General features: G+C 40.0%; 2 protein-coding genes across 9 annotated transcripts in view; one reads left to right on the top strand and one right to left on the bottom strand.

The window, feature by feature from the left end:
- Window positions 1-13,606, bottom strand: part of LOC109885115 (CUGBP Elav-like family member 1) — a 55,464-nt gene extending 41,858 nt beyond the window's left edge. For 3 of the 7 annotated variants that reach the window (XM_020477076.2, XM_031808699.1, XM_020476978.2), the window contains exons 1-2: window positions 12,588-13,606; window positions 11,925-11,969 (exon numbers count right to left, since the gene is read on the bottom strand). The gene's annotated coding sequence lies outside the window, so the exon portion shown is untranslated. The remainder of the gene's footprint in view (window positions 1-11,924; window positions 11,970-12,587) is intronic. The other 4 variants (XM_031808673.1, XM_020477081.2, XM_020476970.2 and 1 more) reach the window with 4 other exon arrangements.
- Window positions 13,607-13,708: 102 nt separating this feature from the next.
- On the top strand, window positions 13,709-20,132 carry ptpmt1 (protein tyrosine phosphatase mitochondrial 1). Of its 2 annotated transcripts, none has more exons than XM_020477098.2 (4): window positions 13,709-13,836; window positions 15,516-15,596; window positions 18,879-19,070; window positions 19,208-20,132. In XM_020477098.2, the coding sequence occupies exons 1-4, from the start codon at window positions 13,834-13,836 to the stop codon at window positions 19,337-19,339; spliced, it is 408 nt and encodes a 135-aa protein (XP_020332687.1). In that variant the 5' UTR covers window positions 13,709-13,833; the 3' UTR covers window positions 19,340-20,132. The 2 variants fall into 2 exon arrangements, with proteins under 2 accessions (XP_020332687.1, XP_020332682.1); XM_020477093.2 differs by lacking the exon at window positions 13,709-13,836 and adding an exon at window positions 14,916-15,385.
- The last annotated feature ends 648 nt before the right edge of the window (window positions 20,133-20,780 follow it).

The following is a 20,780-nucleotide window of genomic DNA, read 5'->3' on the forward strand; positions in this document are numbered from 1 at the left end:
TAAGTGGGCTTAGGCCCACTGCTTTCCCCCTCATTTATGTTAATCTTTCGAAAAGAGACTCAAGCAGCCCTTACCGTGGGCAGTAAATATTCAGCCATAAATATCTATTCACAACGTTTGTTTTCAACTTAGAGAGCTCGCAGGTTTTAGTTTACGCCAAGGTTTAGCTAGTAAGAGCAAGATGGAAAGCGAGCAGTAAACGTATCTCTACAAGTGTATTCATGTTTGATTGTTGGGATTGTTGTTTTTGTCTGACAATCAGGGTGGGTGAGATTTCCACCCCCCCCCTTTTTTTTCTATGTTTATTGTTTCCTTCCCAAAGAGACACATAGGTCACTTCTGTGTTCAAACAAAAGTTGAAACATTTCCTAACTATCTACATCTGATAGATGTCCATTCAGTAACATATTTGAAACCCAACCTATGCTTAATCCACAAAAATATGTCACATTCAACGTAAAAGGTCTTAACAGCCCGATTAAAAGGAAAATAATCTACACATACCTTAAGAAATTAAAGGCTGACATTGTGTTTTTACAACAAACACATCTTAGCCAGTGAACACAAGAAATTGAAGAGGGAATGGGTAGGACAAGATTTTGCGTCCTCTTAACTCCAAAGCAAGAGGAACTGCAATTTTGATAGACACATCCCCTTCTGCGTCAACAACACCATCTCTGATCCCTCTGGCAGGTTTGTTTTGGTGCAGGGGCATATGTTTTCAGAGTCTTGGACCCTATTGAATATTTATGCTCCTAACTTCGATGACCATATGTTTATTCAGAATGTCTTCCTTCAGGTCGCTCAAGCACCACTAGGATGGCTACTGGTTGGAGGAGATTTGAATTTTAAAATTTTTTAATACAGTTCTTGATAGGTCCTCTGATAAACCCTCACTTCTTACCAAAGCCGGCAAGCTCACCATGTCATTCATGAAATATCTCAATTTACTAGACATCTGGAGACAGTTGCACCCACAGGATAGGGACTACTCTTTTTATTCACACCCACACGCATAGATAACTTTTTACTTTCGACACAACTGTTTCATAGTGTTAGATGTCTAGTATCTCCCCAGATTGCTTAGTGACCATTCTCCTCTGGTATTATCAATCTCCATTCCTACCAAGGTAAATGGAGCATATAAATGGAGACTAAATTCTACACTCCTAAAGCAACCTGAATATTGTGCATTCATCAAGAGCAGATCAATATTTTTTACTTTGACGAACAAACCCTCCGCTCCTGACAGTTTCATTCTTTGGGACACATTGAAGGCCTATCTGAGGGGACAGATAATTTCCTATACTAAAGGGCTGAAGAGAAAACACGGTGCGGAACTGAGTGCCCTTGAATCTGAAATCTCCGAGCTAGAGAAAACCTACCAAAGAGGCCCGACTAAAGATCTATACAGGCTTTTGGTAAATAAAAAAACTGAAATATAATATTCTGAACACATATCAAGCTGAGGGGGCCATCACTAAATCAAAACAGCGTTATTACGAGCTTGGAGAGAAAGCTCACAATGTATTGGCATGGCAACTGAAAGCAGAGGAAAGTAAGAGGACAATTAATGCTATAGAAACTCTTACTAATGAGATATTTCGACGCTACTGAAATTAATAATACTTTTAAGAAATACTATGAAGACCTCTACACTTCCCAATCAAGCGATGATCTATCAGAGATCAACTCCTTTCTCTCCTCTCTCAACCTCCCATGCCTGTCAGGCGCCTGAGTGAACACTTCTCAGTTCCTGAATTGTTGGAGGCCATTAAATCCTTACCTTCTAATAAATCTCCTGGGGAGGATGGCTTCACTCCAGAGTTCTATAAAGAATTTAGGGAACTGTTGGTCCCCTACCTTATGGATGTACTTAAAAAAGCCAGGGAAGACAACTGCTTTCCAGAGTCTCTCTCTCAAGCAGTGATTACTGTAATCCACAAGAAAGGGAAAAACCCGCTAAAGTGCGCATTCCTATAGACCAATCTCTCTCCTTAACACAGCATCTTGGTGACCAGTTTACAATCTAAGAGACTGGAGTCATGTCTTCCCCTGTTGGTCAACCCAGATCAGACTGGCTTCATAATTAATAGATTGTCCTCCAATAATCTCAGAAGGTTCTTTGATATAATTCACCTTGCTAACAAAAACAAAATACCTAGTGTCGCAGTCTCCCTCGACGCTGAAAAGGCCTTTGGTAGGGTTGAATGGCCATACCTCTTTCGCGTCTTGGAATAGTTCGGTTTAGGTACCGTGTTCGTAAATTTGATAAAATCACTCTACAAATCTCCTAAAGCTAGGATTGCTACCAATGGGATTACTTCCTCCTCTTTCCCTCTTTATAGGGGGAACAGACAAGGTTCGCCCAATTAGCCCCCACCTCTTTGCCCTCGCCATTGAACCGTTGGCTGAGGCTATTAGAACGTGCCCTGACATACATGGCTTTGAGGTGGGCCCCCATACCCATAAATTATCACTCTTTGCGGACGACCTTATCTTATTTCTAACAACCCCAGAACACTCCCTCTCTCACTTGCAGATCCTACTACAGCGTTATAGTTCTTTCTCTGGATATAAGGTCAATTTTGATAAAAGTGAAATCTAACCGTTGTCTGTCTTTGTCCATCATACCATCAAGCACAAGTTTCCTTTTAGATGGTCGCCTATGGGCTTCACATATTTGGGCATAATGGTGGATGGTAATCTGAACAACCTCTATAAACTCAATCTGGCCAATTTGTTGCAAAAGGTGGAGGGTGACCTTTGTAAATGGATGGACTTAACTCTCACTCTACTGGGTAGAATCAATGTAATTCAAATGAATGTCCTGCCCAGATTTCTATATCTGTTTCAATCTCTTCCTATCCCTGTTCCCGCAGCATTCTTTTCCTCTCTCGACAAGCTGACCAGAAGGTTTATCTGGCACGGCAAAACCCCCAGGGTTGGCCTGGATAAACTGACCCTTGATTACAGTCAAGGGGGCTTAAACCTCCCCAATTTTAGAATGTACTACTGGGCTGCACAGTCTAGGTCTCTGGCTCAGAGGTTTGACAATGGTCCCTCTCCCTCATGGTTGAACATTGAAAAGCTTGAGGTAAATGATGACATTGGGCAGAATTGTTTTACAAATGGGACAGAAAATCTGTAAAAACCATCACAGACAACCCTTTAATCATACATTCTGTCCTGGCATAGTGCAAACTGCATGAGCTGTTCGGACAAGGGGGATTCCTTTCCCTTAAAACTCCTTTATGGAACAATAGATTGATTCCTATGTTTTTCCAGAATACTAACTTTAGACCATGGTCTGATAAGGGGATCACTCTTCTGGAACATTGTTACGAGGAGGGAGTTCTTATGTCTTTTTATCAGCTGAAACAGAAATACCACTTGCCAAACAGGGACTTCTTTAGCTACCTACAACTACGAAACTTTATTAGGGTGACTCTCAAGGGACAATGGAACCTACCCAAGATGTCACCTATTAAACAACTCTGCCACGCAGACCAACCACTGTTCAAGACCATTTCCCGTGTTTATGATGCTCTTATGTCAGGACTAACACTGCCTGAGCTAGATAAACCCCGACTTAGATGGGAAAAAGATCTGGGTATTGATCTTGATGAGGGTCTATGGAGTGACCTATGCAGGGATGGTGTTACATCCACATTGAACTCCAGATACAGACTGATGCAGTTTAATTTCCTCCATCAGCTCTATATCACCCCATCTAGACTGCACAAGTTCAACTCTGATATCTCCTCCCTATGTTTTAGATGTGGCTCAGATGAAGGAACATTCCTCCATTCCACTTGGCAGTGTTTAAAACTACACGGTTTCTGGCAGGGGGTATGCGATACCATATCCTCAATTCACGGGGTTGCATTCCCTTTAGACCCGGAGGTCTGTCTACTGGGCAACTTTACTAACAACAATCTTAGGCAAAGCCATACTATAAAGCTAACAGAAATATTGCTAGCGATTGCCAAGAAATGTATTGCCTTGAAATGGAAATTGGATTCCTCCCTGCCAGTTGCAATGTGGAAGTTAATAATTGTATCCCACTGGAGAAAATCACTTACTGCTTGAGGAATAAGTTAGACATTTTACAGAATTTGGCAACCTTTTATTGACTATATGGAGAATCTCCCCCCACATCACATTGATTGAATCTCTATATAATCCTCACATAATGTTTCACACGTAATGCATAATATGTAGCCTACGGCAGGTGACCATATGATCCAATGTCCCATTATTTTAATTTTATGTTTGTATACATAATTATAATTATTTTTATTACGCTCGTCTGTTACTGTCACTTTGTCCTATCGTTGTCTAAAATCTTTTCACTTTTGTTTTGAATGTTCTTAATTGAAAAATGCTAAAATAAAATATTCAACAAAAAAAAAGAAACCTGATGGGATCATCTTTTTAATAGAGACCATCACTTGCTTTTCTCACACAATTGCATAGCCTATAGAAATGTTGCACAACATGAGCTCATTCTCTCATGAAGTGTTTGATTAGACTTTTGATGACATTTGCATTGATGTCAGAGTGATTAGAGGGACAATCTAGTGCTGAGTATCAGGCAGTTAGCAAGTTTGGAAAGCTACCAATGACCATCAGCAGCATCAGAGCTTGGAGAAGCCTAATTACCTTGACTAAACGGTCACGTGGAAATTGACTGCTGTCATGACTCGTGACCACCGGTGTGGTAGTAATATGGTCACTGTAACAGCCCTAACCGGGGCAAGGTTCATCTTCCAACAGGACAAAAACCCTCATCATACAGCCAAGACAATGCAAGAGTGCCTTCGGGACAAGTCTCTGAATGTCATTGAGAGGCCCAATAGTTGAAGTGTACCTATGATGAAAATTACAGGCCTCTCTCATCTTTTTAAGTGGGAGAACTTGCACAATTGGTGGCTGGCTAAATACTTTTTTACCCCACTGTAGGTGCACCAAGATTGTAGAGTCTTTCCCAAGAAGACTCAAGGCTGTAATCACTGCCAAAGGTGATTCAACAAAGTACTGAGTAAAGGGTCTGAATACTTACGTAAATGTGACAGTTATTTTTATACATTTGCAAAAATGTCTAAAAACCTATTTTTACTTTGTCATTATGGGGTATTGTGTGTAGATTAATGAGGGGGGAAACAATTTAATCTATTTTAGAATAAGGCTGTATCGTAACAATGTGGAAAAAGTCAAGGGGTCTGAATATTTTCCGAATGCACTGCTAAACTACAAAAAAAAGCTTGGTCGACCAACAGCCTATCGACCAAACAATCGGCAGTCGAATAATTAGGGTCAGCCCTAATTCCAGCGCAGACTAGAATCTGAAGATGTTGGGAAAATTCTTCTTTATTGAACAAAATACAATTCTGAAGATTCTGGATCCCTATTTTAACAATAACATAACAGCCAACCCAAAATTCATGATAATCACTGCATTAGGTTGCACTTTGAAATATCCTGCATTCCTGCATGGACGTATTAGATAAAAACGTATTTCTTGAATACCATCTTGGTAGTATATTACACCTCTTAATAAACGCTGTGAATGACTTTATAAGTGATTACTTATTTTTTTCTATTGCGTGTCCAAGCTTTTTTTGTTGTTGAAGCGACGAAATTATGGGCTGGTACCACCAACTGAAAAAGTTAGTGGCGCCAATGCCACCTGAGGAAAATGTTAGGAGAAAGGCCTGTATTCCCTTCCCTTTTCCTGTTCTGCATCATCATAAAATTCCTCTCCTTGCCCAGTCCGGTTTTAACCCCGACCGCTTAGATATAATATGTACTTATAAGAATATTTAGAAGATAAATACACAACGTAGAGACAGAGTACAAGAGGTCAAGACGTCAATAGAATTAACAATCAATGGAAATAGTGTTTTTTCTGTAAAAGGGAATTATTTATCAATGGGTCAGAGACATGGGAGTATCTATACAGTGAGCCTGAAATAGTATACTTGTTATTTGGCCATTGGCCCAGTTGTACTGCAAGGACTTCTAATTGGTCAACCACAGGCTAGGGCTGGGTTATAAAACTAGATCCTGTCCCTTTGGAGATAATCACAGGAGAGAATCACTGGATAGCATCACTGAAGACAGGCGAGAATGACCATCTACTTCCAAGCATGATTTGTCCTAACCCCCGATTTGCTTTGGGGTCTGTGTTAAAGAATAACATCACCTGCTAACACTCTCATCCATATCCAGTCTCTCACCAGAGCCCCACTAAGTACATCCACAGTATGTTTTTTCAATACTGTCAATAACATTTAAACTATTTATTTGCAGTAGTTTTTTTAATACATTTGAATATTTGTAGCTACTTTTAAAGTAAATGCCTATAGTCAACTTGTACAACACGTTAGGAGACAAAGAACATTGCGTTCTTAATTTCACGTGTACGCTTATGGTAGTCCCCAGTCACGTGTTGTTAATTTACAAGCACACAACGATGAGAGGCCAGAGCCTTGTGATTCACTCACTGTTGTGCAGCATGCGTCAGGTGATTTAATTACAGCATGGAATTAATAACTAAAATATTTTCCATCTTATAACTATTATGTTACCTGTTAGAAATGTGCTAAATGCTCTGCAGTTGTGCATTTGGTTTGCTAATTTAGTAGCTAGTTAGCTAAGTGGTTAGCTTCTTCCAAAATCAAGCATTCACTTAGTAACAGCAGAGAATCCACTCCTGGATCAAGAGCCTTACTGGCTATTATTTGTTTTGTGCGTGCATAAAACTGTGAATAGAATTTTAGTTACTTGTATACTTTGTCAGAAACTGTACAAAAAGTTTGTAATGCGCTCGTTAGCATTCTCTACAGGATTTTACTTGTACTTGTTAGAATTGCTAACCTTCGGATTACAACGTATTAGTGGGTTTTGAAAACAGCGGCCGTTGTGTTCAGTGCTGGTATTACCGAATATCCCAGTACGGCGCAACACAAGGTTGGTATGACAATCTGGATACTGCCCAAGCCATAGATTTTCAAGTAAATTCAAGTCAACATTCACTGTCTTCTTGGTAAGCAACTACAGTGTAGATTTGGCCTTGCATTTTAGGTTATTGCCCTGCTGAAAGGTGAATTAATCTCCCAGTATCTGGTGGAAAGCAGGATGAACCAGGTTTTCCTCTAGGATTTTGCCTGTGCTTAGCTCTATTCCATTTATTTTTTATCCTGAAAAACTCCCCCGTCCTTAATGATTACAAGCACTCCCATAACATGATGCAGCTACCACTATGCTTGAAAATATGGAGAGTGCTACTCACAAATGTGTTGTAGTTACCCTAAAAATCACACTTTGTATTCAGGACAAGATGTTCATTACTTTGACACATTTTTTTGCAGTATTACCTGAGTGCCCTGTTGCAAACAGGATGCATATGTTGTATTCTGTCCAGGCTTCCTTCTTTTCTCTCTGTCAATTAGGTTAGTATTGTGGAGTAACTACAATGTTGTTGATCCATGCTCAGTTTTCTCCAATCACAGCCATTAAACTCCAATGGTTTTTAAATCACTTTTGGCCTCTTGGTAAAATCCCTGAGAGGTTTCCTTCCTCTCCGGAAACTGAGTTAGGAAGGACGCCTGTATCTTTGTAGTGACTGGGTGTATTGCTACACCATCCAAAGTGTAATTAATAATTTCACCATGCTCAAAGGGATATTCAATATCTGTTTGTTTTTTTACCCATCTACCAATAGGTGCCCTACATTGCAAAGCATTGGAAAACCTCCCTGGTTTTGTGGGTTGACTGTGTTTGATATGTACTGCTCGACAGAGGCACCTTACAGATAATTGTATGTATGGGGTACAGAGACATGGTAGTCATTCAAAAATCATGTTAAAAAAACATTATTGCACAGAGTCCATGCAACTTATTAAGCACATTTTTACTCCTGAACTTACAGTGGGGCAAAAAAGTATTTAGTCAGCCACCAATTGTGCATGTTCTCCCACTTAAAAAGAGGAGAGGCCTGTAATTTTCATCATAGGTACACTTCAACTATGACAGACAAAATGACAAGAAAAAGAAAAGAAAATCACATTGTAGGATTTTTTATGAATTTATTTGCAAATTATGGTGGAAAATAAGTATTTGGTCACCTACAAACAAGCAAGATTTCTGGCTCTCACAGACCTGTAACAACTTCTTTAAGAGGCTCCTCTGTCCTCTACTCGTTACCTGTATTAATGGCACCTATTTGAACTTGTTATCAGTATAAAAGACACCTGTCCACAACCTCAAACAGTCACACTCCAAACTCCACTATGGCCAAGAACAAAGAACTGTCAAAGGACACCAGAAACTAAATTGTAGACCTGCACCAGGCTGGGAAGACTGAATCTGCAATAGGTAAGCAGCTTGGTTTGAAGAAATCAACTGTGGGAGCAATTATTAGGAAATGGAAGACATACAAGACCACTGATAATCTCCCTCGATCTGGGGCTCCACGCAAGATCTCACCCCGTGGGGTCAAAATGATCACAAGAACGGTGAGCAAAAATCCCAGAACCACACGGGGGGACCTAGTGAATGACCTGCAGAGAGCTGGGGCCAAAGTAACAAAGCCTACCATCAGTAACACACTACGCCGCCAGGGACTCAAATCCTGCAGTGCCAGACGAGTCCCCCTGCTTAAGCCAGTACATGTCCAGGCCCGTCTGAAGTTTGCTAGAGAGCATTTGGATGATCCAGAAGAAGATTGGGAGAATGTCATATGGTCAGATGAAACCAAAATATTACTTTTTGGTAAAAACTCAACTCGTCGTGTTTGGAGGACAAAGAATGCTGAGTTGCATCAAAAGAACACCATACCTACTGTGAAGCATGGGGGTGGAAACATCATGCTTTGGGACTGTTTTTCTGCAAAGGGACCAGGACGACTGATCCGTGTAAAGGAAAGAATGAATGGGGCCATGTATCGTGAGATTTTGAGTGAAAACCTCCTTCCATCAGCAAGGGCATTGAAGATGAAACATGGCTGGGTCTTTCAGCATGACAATGATCCCAAACACACCGCCCGGGCAACGAAGGAGTGGCTTCGTAAGAAGCATTTCAAGGTCCTGGAGAGGCCTAGCCAGTCTCCAGATCTCAACCCCATAGAAAATCTTTGGAGGGAGTTGAAAGTCCATGTTGCCCAGCAACAGCCCCTAAACAACACTGCTCTAGAGGAGATCTGCATGGAGGAATGGGCCAAAATACCAGCAACAGTGTGTGAAAACCTTGTGAAGACTTACAGAAAACATTTGACCTCTGTCATTGCCAAGAAAGGGTATATAACAAAGTATTGAGATAAACTTGTTGTTGTTGACCAAATACTTATTTTCCACCATAATTTCCAAATAAATTCATAAAAAATCCTACAATGTGATTTTCTCGAGTTTTTTTCTCCTCATTTTGTCTGTCATAGTTGAAGTGTACCTATGATGAAAATTACAGGCCTCTCATATTTTTAAGTGGGAGAACTTGCACAATTGGTGGCTGACTAAATACTTTTTTTGCCCCACTGTATATAGGCTTGGCATAACAAAGGGATGGAATACTTTTCATTTCTTGTGATTTATAAAAAAAAATCAAAAAACAGGATCCCACTTTGACATTATGGGGTAGTGTGTGTAGGCCAGTGACAAAATATCTATATTTAATACATTTTAAATTCAGGCTGTAACAACAAAATATGGAAAAAGTAAAGGAGTATGAATACTTTCTGAGGGCACTGTATTCTCTCTGAGACTGGTCAGTGAGAAACTAAATAGTAAGTATTTTCTTCGATTTGTTTCATTCTTATTCTGCGGCAGGTAGCCTAGTGGACTAGTTGGAGCATTGGACTAGTAACCGAAAGGTTGCAAGATCGAATCCCCGAACTAACAAGGTAAAAATCTGTTGTTCTGTCCCTGAACAAGGCCGTTAACCCACTGTTCCAAGGACGTAATTGAAAATAAGAATTTGTTCTTAACTGACTTGCCTAGTTAAAAAGGTTTAAAAATTATATAATAATACAAGGAGAAAAAATTATAACAGCACAAGGAGGGGTCTGTCACACCTATGTGAAAATTCAGCCAACAGGAGTCATCTCCCCTCACTTAATCATTGAATTACTCCATATTATTCCACAACATCTTTGTGTCTTTCTTTCAAAATGGCATCTAAAAGCCTGTTGACAAATCATGATGCAATAAAAGGAAATACAGCACTCAGAAGCTAAATCTAAGGCCTCATACACAACCCTTTTTTTTAAACGACACTGTAGGCTATTGTTATAATGTATAATGTTATCATCATTACCGTTATAAATGTGGACATCACAGTTACAGGAACAAAGCATTTATTAAAACAACATAAGCACAAGTGTGTACAATCCAAATTAGTGTGACACATATGGAAACTGTCCAACTTCACCTGTTGCTGGCTAGTTACCTCCCAAATAACAACAGGCACCACACCTCTGCAACTAGTAACCACAAGACCTCATGGCAAAAACAAACAAAAAAATACTGATTAAATCAACAGTAAGTCAATATGTTTAACTTAAGTGATAGTGCAAAATGTCAAACGAAAAAAAGAGTGCATTCAAGTGCGTGGTCTGCGGCCAATTATTTGTTGTTGTTTGTATCCCAGTCTTATTGTGCAACATAATGCAGGTACGTTAACTATAAGGCTGGGATATAAGCGACCCAGAAGAATTGGCCGCAGAACGCACACTAAAGCAAAAAAAAATACAAAGTACGAATACATACAGAGAAATTATATTGATAACAGGATTTTGTAATAATAAAGTTGGTATGTAAAGAAAGGAACCCCCCCCCCCCCCCCCCCAGTCTGAACAAATGTTAAATGTATAAATTGATGGTTCGGATTACGAGACACCAAGGTAATATTTTCCATATTCTGTTCCAGTTAAAGGGTTGTTCAGATTCCCTTAGATCTGTGGACCATACTTTTTGAATGACTAGCTCAGAATATGAGGGTACGGATTCCACATTTGGACCAATGTAAAGCATCATTATGAAATAATGGAGTATGTGCGTGCCATTTTGATTCCCAGTTACAAGCACTTGAATGAACTCATGACTCAATTATATATGCACCAAAATGACAATCTGTTTGTCTTCAGTGCCTTGTGAAAGCCTAACACTAAGATCGTATTTTATAACTTAGCAAAACATTTTGGCAATAGAATAAGCTTTCAAATGATGCCCACCTGACCCAGATTGAACATTTTTGGATTGCATAAACAACAAGTTATTTTGTGATGGGCTGGGCTCCAAACAAACTACAAGTGTGCATGCTTCAGTTCCTCAATCGCAAACCTAGGAGAGCTTAATTGTTTGTTATTGTTGTACCTACCCCAACATTTCAATGAATATTCTTAATTTGTTACTGAATGTATCCAGATTACTTTCAGATTTCATTACTGGCAAATGCTGTGAAAAGTACAGTAAATGTAAAATGCACATCCAATTACAAATGTAATGTTTGGATTCAGGTGAACTGTTGTGTCCTCACCTTTGGTCTGACAATGTCCCCATAATCTCCAAAGTGTTCTCATACATTTGCTTTTTATATTTCTTCTGTTAGAAACATTTCAATTCGACCATAAGAAGGAAACGATGGCAATCATGTTTAGAACCTCTTGTGCTTTTTCTGCCCATGTGATGAAAATGAATCTCTGGCCATGACTTAAATAGCCTACTTGCCCTGAATCAAGGCATTGAAATAGCCATATTGTTTCAGCGATCCAACAGGCTGCTACTACTACTACAGCTCTCTGAATACTATTTTAAGCCAGCTGAGACCATTGCTTAAAAGGACTTTATGGGGATGTAGTCTACCTCTAAGCAGTAGATTCTAATCAGAGAGAAGGGGGGCTGAGAATGCCTAGCCTGATGACTTACCCTGGGTTTGCTTGTCACGTAGTTAATGGTTCTTCCCCCTTTATCCTGTTAACAAATAGATACATATAATGACCAAATCTTTGCGATTGACATTTAACAGCCACTGATTCTCACTTTCGCATTTTAAGCAATAAGACAAGAGTCAGGACTGATGATCTGCTTCCGAGATCTAAACCTGCTAACATAAATAGTCAAGTTCTCCAGTTTGGAGGACTCCGTGGTTCCATGACAACTCAACTGCATTGAAAAACTAAAACAAGCCATCTTCAACTTGTCATGCATACCACCCCCATCCAGTGTAGCACATTACCAGTGCTATAGGTCAAATTGTAATGCACCAGTGACGTGACTGAATTATTTGTATGCAATCAGTTTCTATAAATGTGTCAATACTTCAAACATTGCTTATGCTGCATCTTGTATGCATAATGAAAAATGTATGTCATGTGAGGTTATGACCACTGGTCTGTTCAACTAAACGCCATCTCATAAAATTTGTCATTACTCCAAACGAACTTGTAGAGAACCAGTTATCATACATCAGCAATTCTCTAGACACATAACAGTTGCATTTGACAGCTACATTCTTATGTATGAAAACGCTAGATTTGAAAATAGGTTACATTGAATATGGATACAGCGAACTGTAGGCATGTGACTTGCCGGTGCACTGTAGAGAGATCCATCGAAGTCACACTCTTATGAAGACACCAGTCAGAATCATTTTTGTTTTGTCGTGATATCTAACAATTACTGTATACTGGCAACTTAAATAGTTGCCCTTGAAGAACACAAGCCTCAACCACTGTTTTTGAACTGCCACTGTTGCAGCTCACTCATATGTGGCCTGAGAACAGACATTCGAGGGAAGTAGACTGACCTCAACCCTCATTTAGTTAGTTTACGGACGTTACTAGCTAACTATTCTATTGATTGATGCAAGGGTTGTAAAAATTGGAAATGTTCAACAGATCTCGTCTCAATTCAACATTTAGAATGTTTTTGTTCAAACGTTAGGCGAGTAGAAATAAATAGATGCTTTGCGTGTTTGTTTCTAGTGTATTGAGCATCAAATCCAATATATTAGCAGATTTGGCAGCTAACAGTAACTGTTCTATGAAACAGCAAGTGTTGTTGCTAGCTAGCCAACTCGTAGTGTGAGGCTAACAGTTCTATTTAGAACCATGCTCGGTGATACTAGTAACGTTAGCTTGTTGATTAGCACACCTACTGGCTATTTCAGTATTCTGTTAGCTAAATGCAAACATTATCAAAAGAAGAATCATGCGTATTTGGGAACATTAGCTAGCAGTTATGTTTTTGTTGTTGTAAGAATGGTTCCATTTAGTAAACAGGTAGCTAGTTTTCTGGAAAGCAGTTTAATGACGCATGTTGTTTGTGACCCTCTTTGCTGAGCCAGCTGACTGATCCATAAACAAGCCGAATGTGCGCCGCGATCTAGCGTCGGATAACACATTTATTTGATAGCTAGATAAATTAGCTGGCGAATAATTTTACTTTTACCCTACTTACCTGTGTGATGTCTTAACTTTAAATGCGACTACCTACGTGTTTAGCCAACACAGTGTGTTATCACTGTACTAAGTGTATGTTTGGTGGTTTATTAATTGTTTCGATTATTTTCTTGTCTAGCTCACTTTTAGACTTGTACTTCTATCTTGCAAAATGGCGGTCTTTCCTGCATTTACCATCAAACTCTCGGAAACAGGGGATTGGGGGTGTGACCGTCGGGGATGTTTTTTTAATTGAAGTGAATGTTGAACCAAACAACGTTAGCTAAATATATTTTTTAAGCTTTTTCTAAATGTGCGTTATATTAAACAATTTTTCGGGGCGCCTTTAGACCCATTGTGTCATTTAGAATAACAAGTGTCCCCTCTGTCAAAACATGGTAAGTTCTATATCCTTTCTCATGGGAGGATGTTATGTAGTCATTCTGTTATTTTATAGTTCGATGGTCACCTGCAAAGTTATTGCGTTGCCATTCAATATATATATCAGTGCATTTTGATGTAAGCTGCCTCTTCATCAGGTGCAAGGGAAAAACTATATTTTGGGCAGCATGTGAAACGAATTCTGAGAAGTCTGTTGTAAAACACCGTCTGAAACAAGCATTACACAGATGGTCATGTTTTTCAGCTGCTAGTTCTCAGGTTTTGACAGCTGGCTGATCCTGCCCCTGTATCTGCTTTTAGAGAAGTTGATGGTGTGTATGACATCCCTCCAAGGCCCAGGAATCTCCGATTCAAACTAGACAGCTCTGCAATCGTTATGTCGAAATACGTGTGCTACTCACCAGATATGAAGTTTCGCTGAGAAAATGTCTTAATTTAGTCCCATTGAGGCCGATATTCAAATGAAGGTTTAAATATAAATGTACACGCAATCGAAAGAATGCCTATTCACTCACATCCCAATGATAGCCGGATAGCACTAACCTTATTGCCATGCACAGGTCGGAAGTCTACAACAGCTCAATACATTGTAGGTGCCGAATAGTGGGTTTTTTTCCCTGATGCATGTAAGACATTTTTAAAATCCTTTTTTGGGGGTACATACCGGCCGTCACAGGAGTAAATGAAGACAGATGCTCATTGAAACCCCACATTTGGTGAATACCGAACGTATTTTTACATAACGCTTGCATATCTGTCTAGAGTTTGAATCGGAGCTTCGTGTTAGAGACGAGACACTCATCCTGACTTCTCTAAAGCACAGATACTGGGTATGTGTTTCAAGTTTTATTAGAGGATATGCATACATCGTCCAACGAAATGCTTACTTACAGGTTCCTTCTCAACAATACAAAATAGTAAAAAAAATAAGAATACGAACAAAGTAAAGGGCAGAATATAATAAACATTTTAGCATAAGTATAATACAGGAAGGCACAATTTATAGTACAATATTTACACGTGTATTGGGGACAATGGTATAATAAGAGTCTGGTAGCAGCAGTTGTGATATGTGCTAACGTGCGGGGAATCAGAGCAGGTGGTCAGTCCAGTTCACGTGTTCAGCAGTCTGATGGCTTGTAGATAGATATAAACTCTCGAAACGATCCTATGGCAAATATATTAACGTATCTGGTTATTTTTAATCAACCTAATAATTTACTTTGTGTAATAAGTCCTCCGGGCCACAAGGCGAAGTAGCCTGTTAGGTTGAATAGTACCTCTAGAACAACACCTTTTCGTCCCATTCATTTAGATCTTGTTGGTTTGTGGTGGGCCATGCATGTATGTCGGATTTGGCTTTAACATTAGAGGTGCTGACTACGCTGTGGTGTGATCATGTCTGGGGCGTTAGCAAGGGTACTGTTTTATCCCACATTAGCGTATAATGTTGTCATGGAAAAAGTATCATCAAGACGGTGGTTCAATCGCGTGGATCAGACTGTCATTCTAGGAGCCCTGCCTTTCAAATCAATGACTAAGGAGGTAACGTTAGCTAGCTAATTATTTTTGGTTTTGTGAACTCGTCCAGTCTTCTACTTGTAGCTGGCATGCACGAGCTACTGATTTTCTAATGGGAAAAAACATTGCCATCAACATTATTTTCTACTTCCAGCTGGTGCAGACAGAAAATGTCAGGGGGGTAATAACCATGAACGAGGAATATGAAACAGAGTACTTCTGCAACTCAGCTGAGGTGAGCTGATGATTTACTTCCTATGAAATTCAATGGCCGTCCTCTTGGAGAGAGGTGTGGAATATTATTTCAGTCCTGCTCCATAATCTACCTACTTGGCTGCTCATCATCAGGACCTTGATAAACTGATTCAGGTGTGGTAGAGCAGTTAGAACAAAAGCCTGTCTAGGCGGGATGGCCCTTCTCTATCCATTGGTACTAGAGGTCGACAGATTATGATTTTTCAATGTCGATACCGATTATTGGAGGACCAAAAAAAACCGTTTTATTTTAATGTATTTGTAATAATGACAATTACAACAATACTGAATAATATACATTTATTTTAACTTCACATCATACATCAATAAAATTAATTTGGCCTCAAATTTATTTTATTTATTTATTTTACCTTTATTTAACCAGGTAGGCAAGTTGAGAACAAGTTCTCATTTACAATTGCGACCTGGCCAAGATAAAGCAAAGCAGTTCGACAGATAAAACGACACAGAGTTACACATGGAGTAAAAACAAACATACAGTCAATAATGCAGTATAAACAAGTCTATATACAATGTGAGCAAATGAGGTGAGAAGGGAGGTAAAGGTAAAAAAGGCCATGATGGCAAAGTAAGTACAATATAGCAAGTAAAATACTGGAATGGTAGTTTTGCAATGGAAGAATGTGCAAAGTAGAAATAAAAAATAATGGGGTGCAAAGCAGCAAAATAAATAAATAAATTAAAATTAAATACAGTTGGGAAAGAGGTAGTAGTTTGGGCTAAATTATAGGTGGGCTATGTACAGGTGCAGTAATCTGTGAGCTGCTCTGACAGTTGGTGCTTAAAGCTAGTGAGGGAGATAAGTGTTTCCAGTTTCAGAGATTTTTGTAGTTCGTTCCAGTCATTGGCAGCAGAGAACTGGAAGGAGAGGCGGCCAAAGAAAGAATTGGTTTTGGGGGTGACTAGAGAGATATACCTGCTGGAGCGTGTGCTACAGGTGGGAGATGCTATGGTGACCAGTGAGCTGAGATAAGGGGGGACTTTACCTAGCAGGGTCTTGTAGATGACATGGAGCCAGTGGGTTTGGCGACGAGTATGAAGCGAGGGCCAGCCAACGAGAGCGTACAGGTCGCAATGGTGGGTAGTATATGGGGCTTTGGTGATAAAACGGATTGCACTGTGATAGACTGCATCCAATTTGTTGAGTAGGGTATTGGAGGCTATTTTGTAAATGACATCGCCAAAGTCGAGGATTGGTAGGATGGTCAGTTTTACAAGGGTATGTTTGGCAGCATGAGTGAAGGATGCTTTGTTGCGAAATAGGAAGCCAATTCTAGATTTAACTTTGGATTGGAGATGTTTGATATGGGTCTGGAAGGAGAGTTTACAGTCTAACCAGACACCTAAGTATTTGTAGTTGTCCACGTATTCTAAGTCAGAGCCGTCCAGAGTAGTGATGTTGGACAGGCGGGTAGGTGCAGGTAGCGATCGGTTGAAGAGCATGCATTTAGTTTTACTTGTATTTAAGAGCAATTGGAGGCCACGGAAGGAGAGTTGTATGGCATTGAAGCTTGCCTGGAGGGTTGTTAACACAGTGTCCAAAGAAGGGCCGGAAGTATACAGAATGGTGTCGTCTGCGTAGAGGTGGATCAGGGACTCACCAGCAGCAAGAGCGACCTCATTGATGTATACAGAGAAGAGAGTCGGTCCAAGAATTGAACCCTGTGGCACCCCCATAGAGACTGCCAGAGGTCCGGACAGCAGACCCTCCGGTTTGACACACTGAACTCTATCAGAGAAGTAGTTGGTGAACCAGGCGAGGCAATCAAGGCTGTCGAGTCTGCCGATGAGAATGTGGTGATTGACAGAGTCGAAAGCCTTGGCCAGATCAATGAATACGGCTGCACAGTAATGTTTCTTATCGATGGCAGTTAAGATATCGTTTAGGACCTTGAGCGTGGCTGAGGTGCACCCATGACCAGCTCTGAAACCAGATTGCATAGCAGAGAAGGTATGGTGAGATTCGAAATGGTCGGTAATATGTTTGTTGACTTGGCTTTCGAAGACCTTAGAAAGGCATGGTAGGATAGATATAGGTCTGTAGCAGTTTGGGTCAAGAGTGTCCCCCCCCCCCCTTTGAAGAGGGGGATGACCGCAGCTGCTTTCCAATCTTTGGGAATCTCAGACGACACGAAAGAGAGGTTGAACAGGCTAGTAATAGGGGTGGCAACAATTTCGGCAGATAATTTTAGAAAGAAAGGGTCCAGATTGTCCAGATTGTCTGGACTATATGGCCGACAATATGGCCGAATCCGGAAATTATCATCTCAAACAAGACGTTTATTCTTTCAGTTAAATACGGAACCGTTCCGTATTGTATCTAACGGGTGGCATCCATAAGTATAAATATTCCTGTTACATTGCACAACCTTCAATGTTATGTCATAATTATGTAAAATTCGGGCAAATTAGGCGGCCCAAACTGTTGCATATACACTGACTCTGCATGCAATGAACGCAAGCGAAGTGACACAATTTCACCGGGTTAATATTGTCTGCTAACCTGGATTTCTTTTAGCTAAATATGCAGGTTTAAAATTTAAAATAAAATGATTTTAAGAAAGGCATTGATGTTTATGGTTTGGTACACATTGGAGCAACAATACGCACCGCATCGATTATATGCAACGCAGGACACGCTAGATAAACTAGTAATATCATCAACCATATGTATTTAACTAGTGATTATGATTGATTGATTGTTTTTTTATAAGATAAGTTTAATGCTAGCTAGCAACTTACCTTGGCTTACTGCATTCGCGTAACAGGCAGTCTCCTCGTGGAGTGCAATGTAATCAGGTGGTTAGAGCATTGGACTAGTTAACTGTAAGGTTGCAAGATTGAATCCCCTGAGCTGACAAGGTAAAAAATCTGTCGTTCTGCCCCTGAATGAGGCAGTTAACCCACCATTCCAAGGCCGTCATTGAAAATAAGAATGTGTTCTTAATTGACTTGCCTAGTTAAATAAAGATTAAAGATTAAAGTCCAAAAATACCAATTTCCAATTGTTATGAAAACTTGAAATCGGCCCTAATTAATCGGCCATTCCGATTAATCGTCCGACCTCTAATTGGTACAGTAGTTTAATTGCCACAAATAGATACAGAACCTCGAATTTAAAAAGTTGCTTCGTGGAGCTCTTGTACGCAAGGTCCGGGGAATGTCAAACATTGCTTGTTGTGAGTTTTATAATAGCAAATATGAATTTGTATTAGAAACGGCTTTGTTTGTTCTGAAACAGGAGTGGAAAGCCGAGGGGGTGGAGCAGCTGCGACTCAGCACAGTGGACCTGACCGGTGTGCCCAGTCTAGAGAACCTGCACAGAGGAGTGGAGTTTGCACTCAGTCACCGGGAAAAGGGCTCCAGTGTGTATGTCCACTGTAAGGCTGGACGCTGTCGCAGTGCTACACTAGCTGCTGCATACATCATAAGGGTGAGTCGAGGGCTTTGGCCAGCAAACGACAGTCTTTGCTATCCATCGATTGCCACTGCTGGCTATCCTGATCATCACTAGTACTGAATTAGTTGTATTTACCTAACTTGTACATCAGTTTGTTGGTCTGTTTACAGATACACTGCTGGAGTCCAGAGGAAGCATGTCAGATGTTGGCCTCTGTCCGACCACATGTAATAATTCGTTCATCACAGCTGGAGATGCTTCGGCGGTACCATCAGCAAGTCTGTGGCGGAGGTTCCATTTAAGTGAGGCTGCCAGCATACTTATTGCACTTATACAGAAACTGTAAATTTAGCGTTGTCAAGGCGAACAATATGCTGCTTGAAGGGATTTTTGACCTTGAGCTCATTCTTTTACATAGTTTTGTTACTCAACTGGATCAAGTGTATATTGTATAATTCTCAAATGTTGTATAATTCAAGTGTCATCACAGCTCATCAGAACATGGGGTATAATAAATTGCCATCCCAATCAAAGTACTGACAGGTGGGTGAAGGGGGTGTATTTAAAAGCTTGTTTCTGATTTTTTTTCTTCCTTAATTAGGACATTTGATTACAATTTCTATGTTAAGAAAATTAGTGATATTTTCATTGGTACTAATTTCACTGATCGTTTGATAGTATTCTATATGGGTTGTAAAAACATATTGGAAAGTAATTATATTATTATAAAAGGATAGCTATTGAAACTTAATCCATTGAAACCGGAGTGAACACGGGGCCTAATTGTCTGGAAGCCCAGGTTGAAATGAGCGTTTGAATCAGGAAGGGTTACTCTCACGACCTCTACAAACCATGTTGAATAAAGTGATATGTTAACGTACTTTAGCGGTTGTGTGTGCAGTTGGTCCTTTTGGCAGTAGGAATGTGAGACAATATCCACAGGAAAGTATATAATTATGCAGAACAAAAATATAAAATGCAACTTTTTAAATATTCATTTTTCATGAGCTGAAATGAAAGCCCAGAAATGTTCCATATGTTCTGATGAGCTGTATAAAGCTTATTTCTATAAAATTGTGTGCACAAATTGGTTTACATTCTTGTTTGTGAGCATTTCTCCTTTGCCAAGATAATCCTTCCACCTGACAGGTGTGGCATATCAAGAAGCTGACTAAACTGTGTGATCATTACACAGGTGCACCTTGTGCTGAGGACAAAAGGCCACTCTGAAATGTGCAGTTGTCACAACACAATGCCACAGATGTCTCAAGTTAAGGGAACATACAATTGGCATGCTGACTGCAGGAATGTCCATCAGAGCTGTTACAAGATAGAGAAATTACCATAAGCCGCCTCCAACATTTTAGAGAATTTGGCAGTACATCTAACTGGCCACAACTGCAGACCACACCAGCCCTGGATATCAGTCTCTTAACATTCCACAAGGAGTTGAATGAACCTGAACAGAGTGGCAACTAAGCTAGGCCCAGATACAGGCCCAGATACATTTTGGATTAAAAATAGTACAGCAAAAGATAGCTGATGATCTATCCAGTGTTAAATTACCTGTCTGTAATTCGCATTAAAAGTAAATGGTAAAACAAAGATCCATCAACAGTTGGTTCTACTTCATCACAGTTAGATGGGGTGATGCAAAACCTTTTAACCAATATTTATGTAATTAAACCAAGATAGACCACTGCCTGTCATTTCCAATGTGAACAAATTACTAAGTGGGCAAGG

The sequence above is a fragment of the Oncorhynchus kisutch genome, linkage group LG3, assembly GCF_002021735.2.
Source record: "Oncorhynchus kisutch isolate 150728-3 linkage group LG3, Okis_V2, whole genome shotgun sequence".
Classification (NCBI taxonomy): Eukaryota; Metazoa; Chordata; class Actinopteri; order Salmoniformes; family Salmonidae; genus Oncorhynchus; species Oncorhynchus kisutch.

What these genes read in the sequence shown, in the direction of transcription:
- ptpmt1 (XM_020477093.2), top strand. Translation starts at nt 15,239, where the DNA reads ATGTCTGGGGCGTTAGCAAGGGTACTGTTTTATCCCACATTAGCGTAT. An exon ending in TCAAATCAATGACTAAGGAG is followed by an intron (nt 15,386 to 15,515) that starts GTAACGTTAGCT and finishes TTCTACTTCCAG; the next exon opens with CTGGTGCAGACAGAAAATGT. An exon ending in CTGCTGCATACATCATAAGG is followed by an intron (nt 19,071 to 19,207) that starts GTGAGTCGAGGG and finishes GTCTGTTTACAG; the next exon opens with ATACACTGCTGGAGTCCAGA.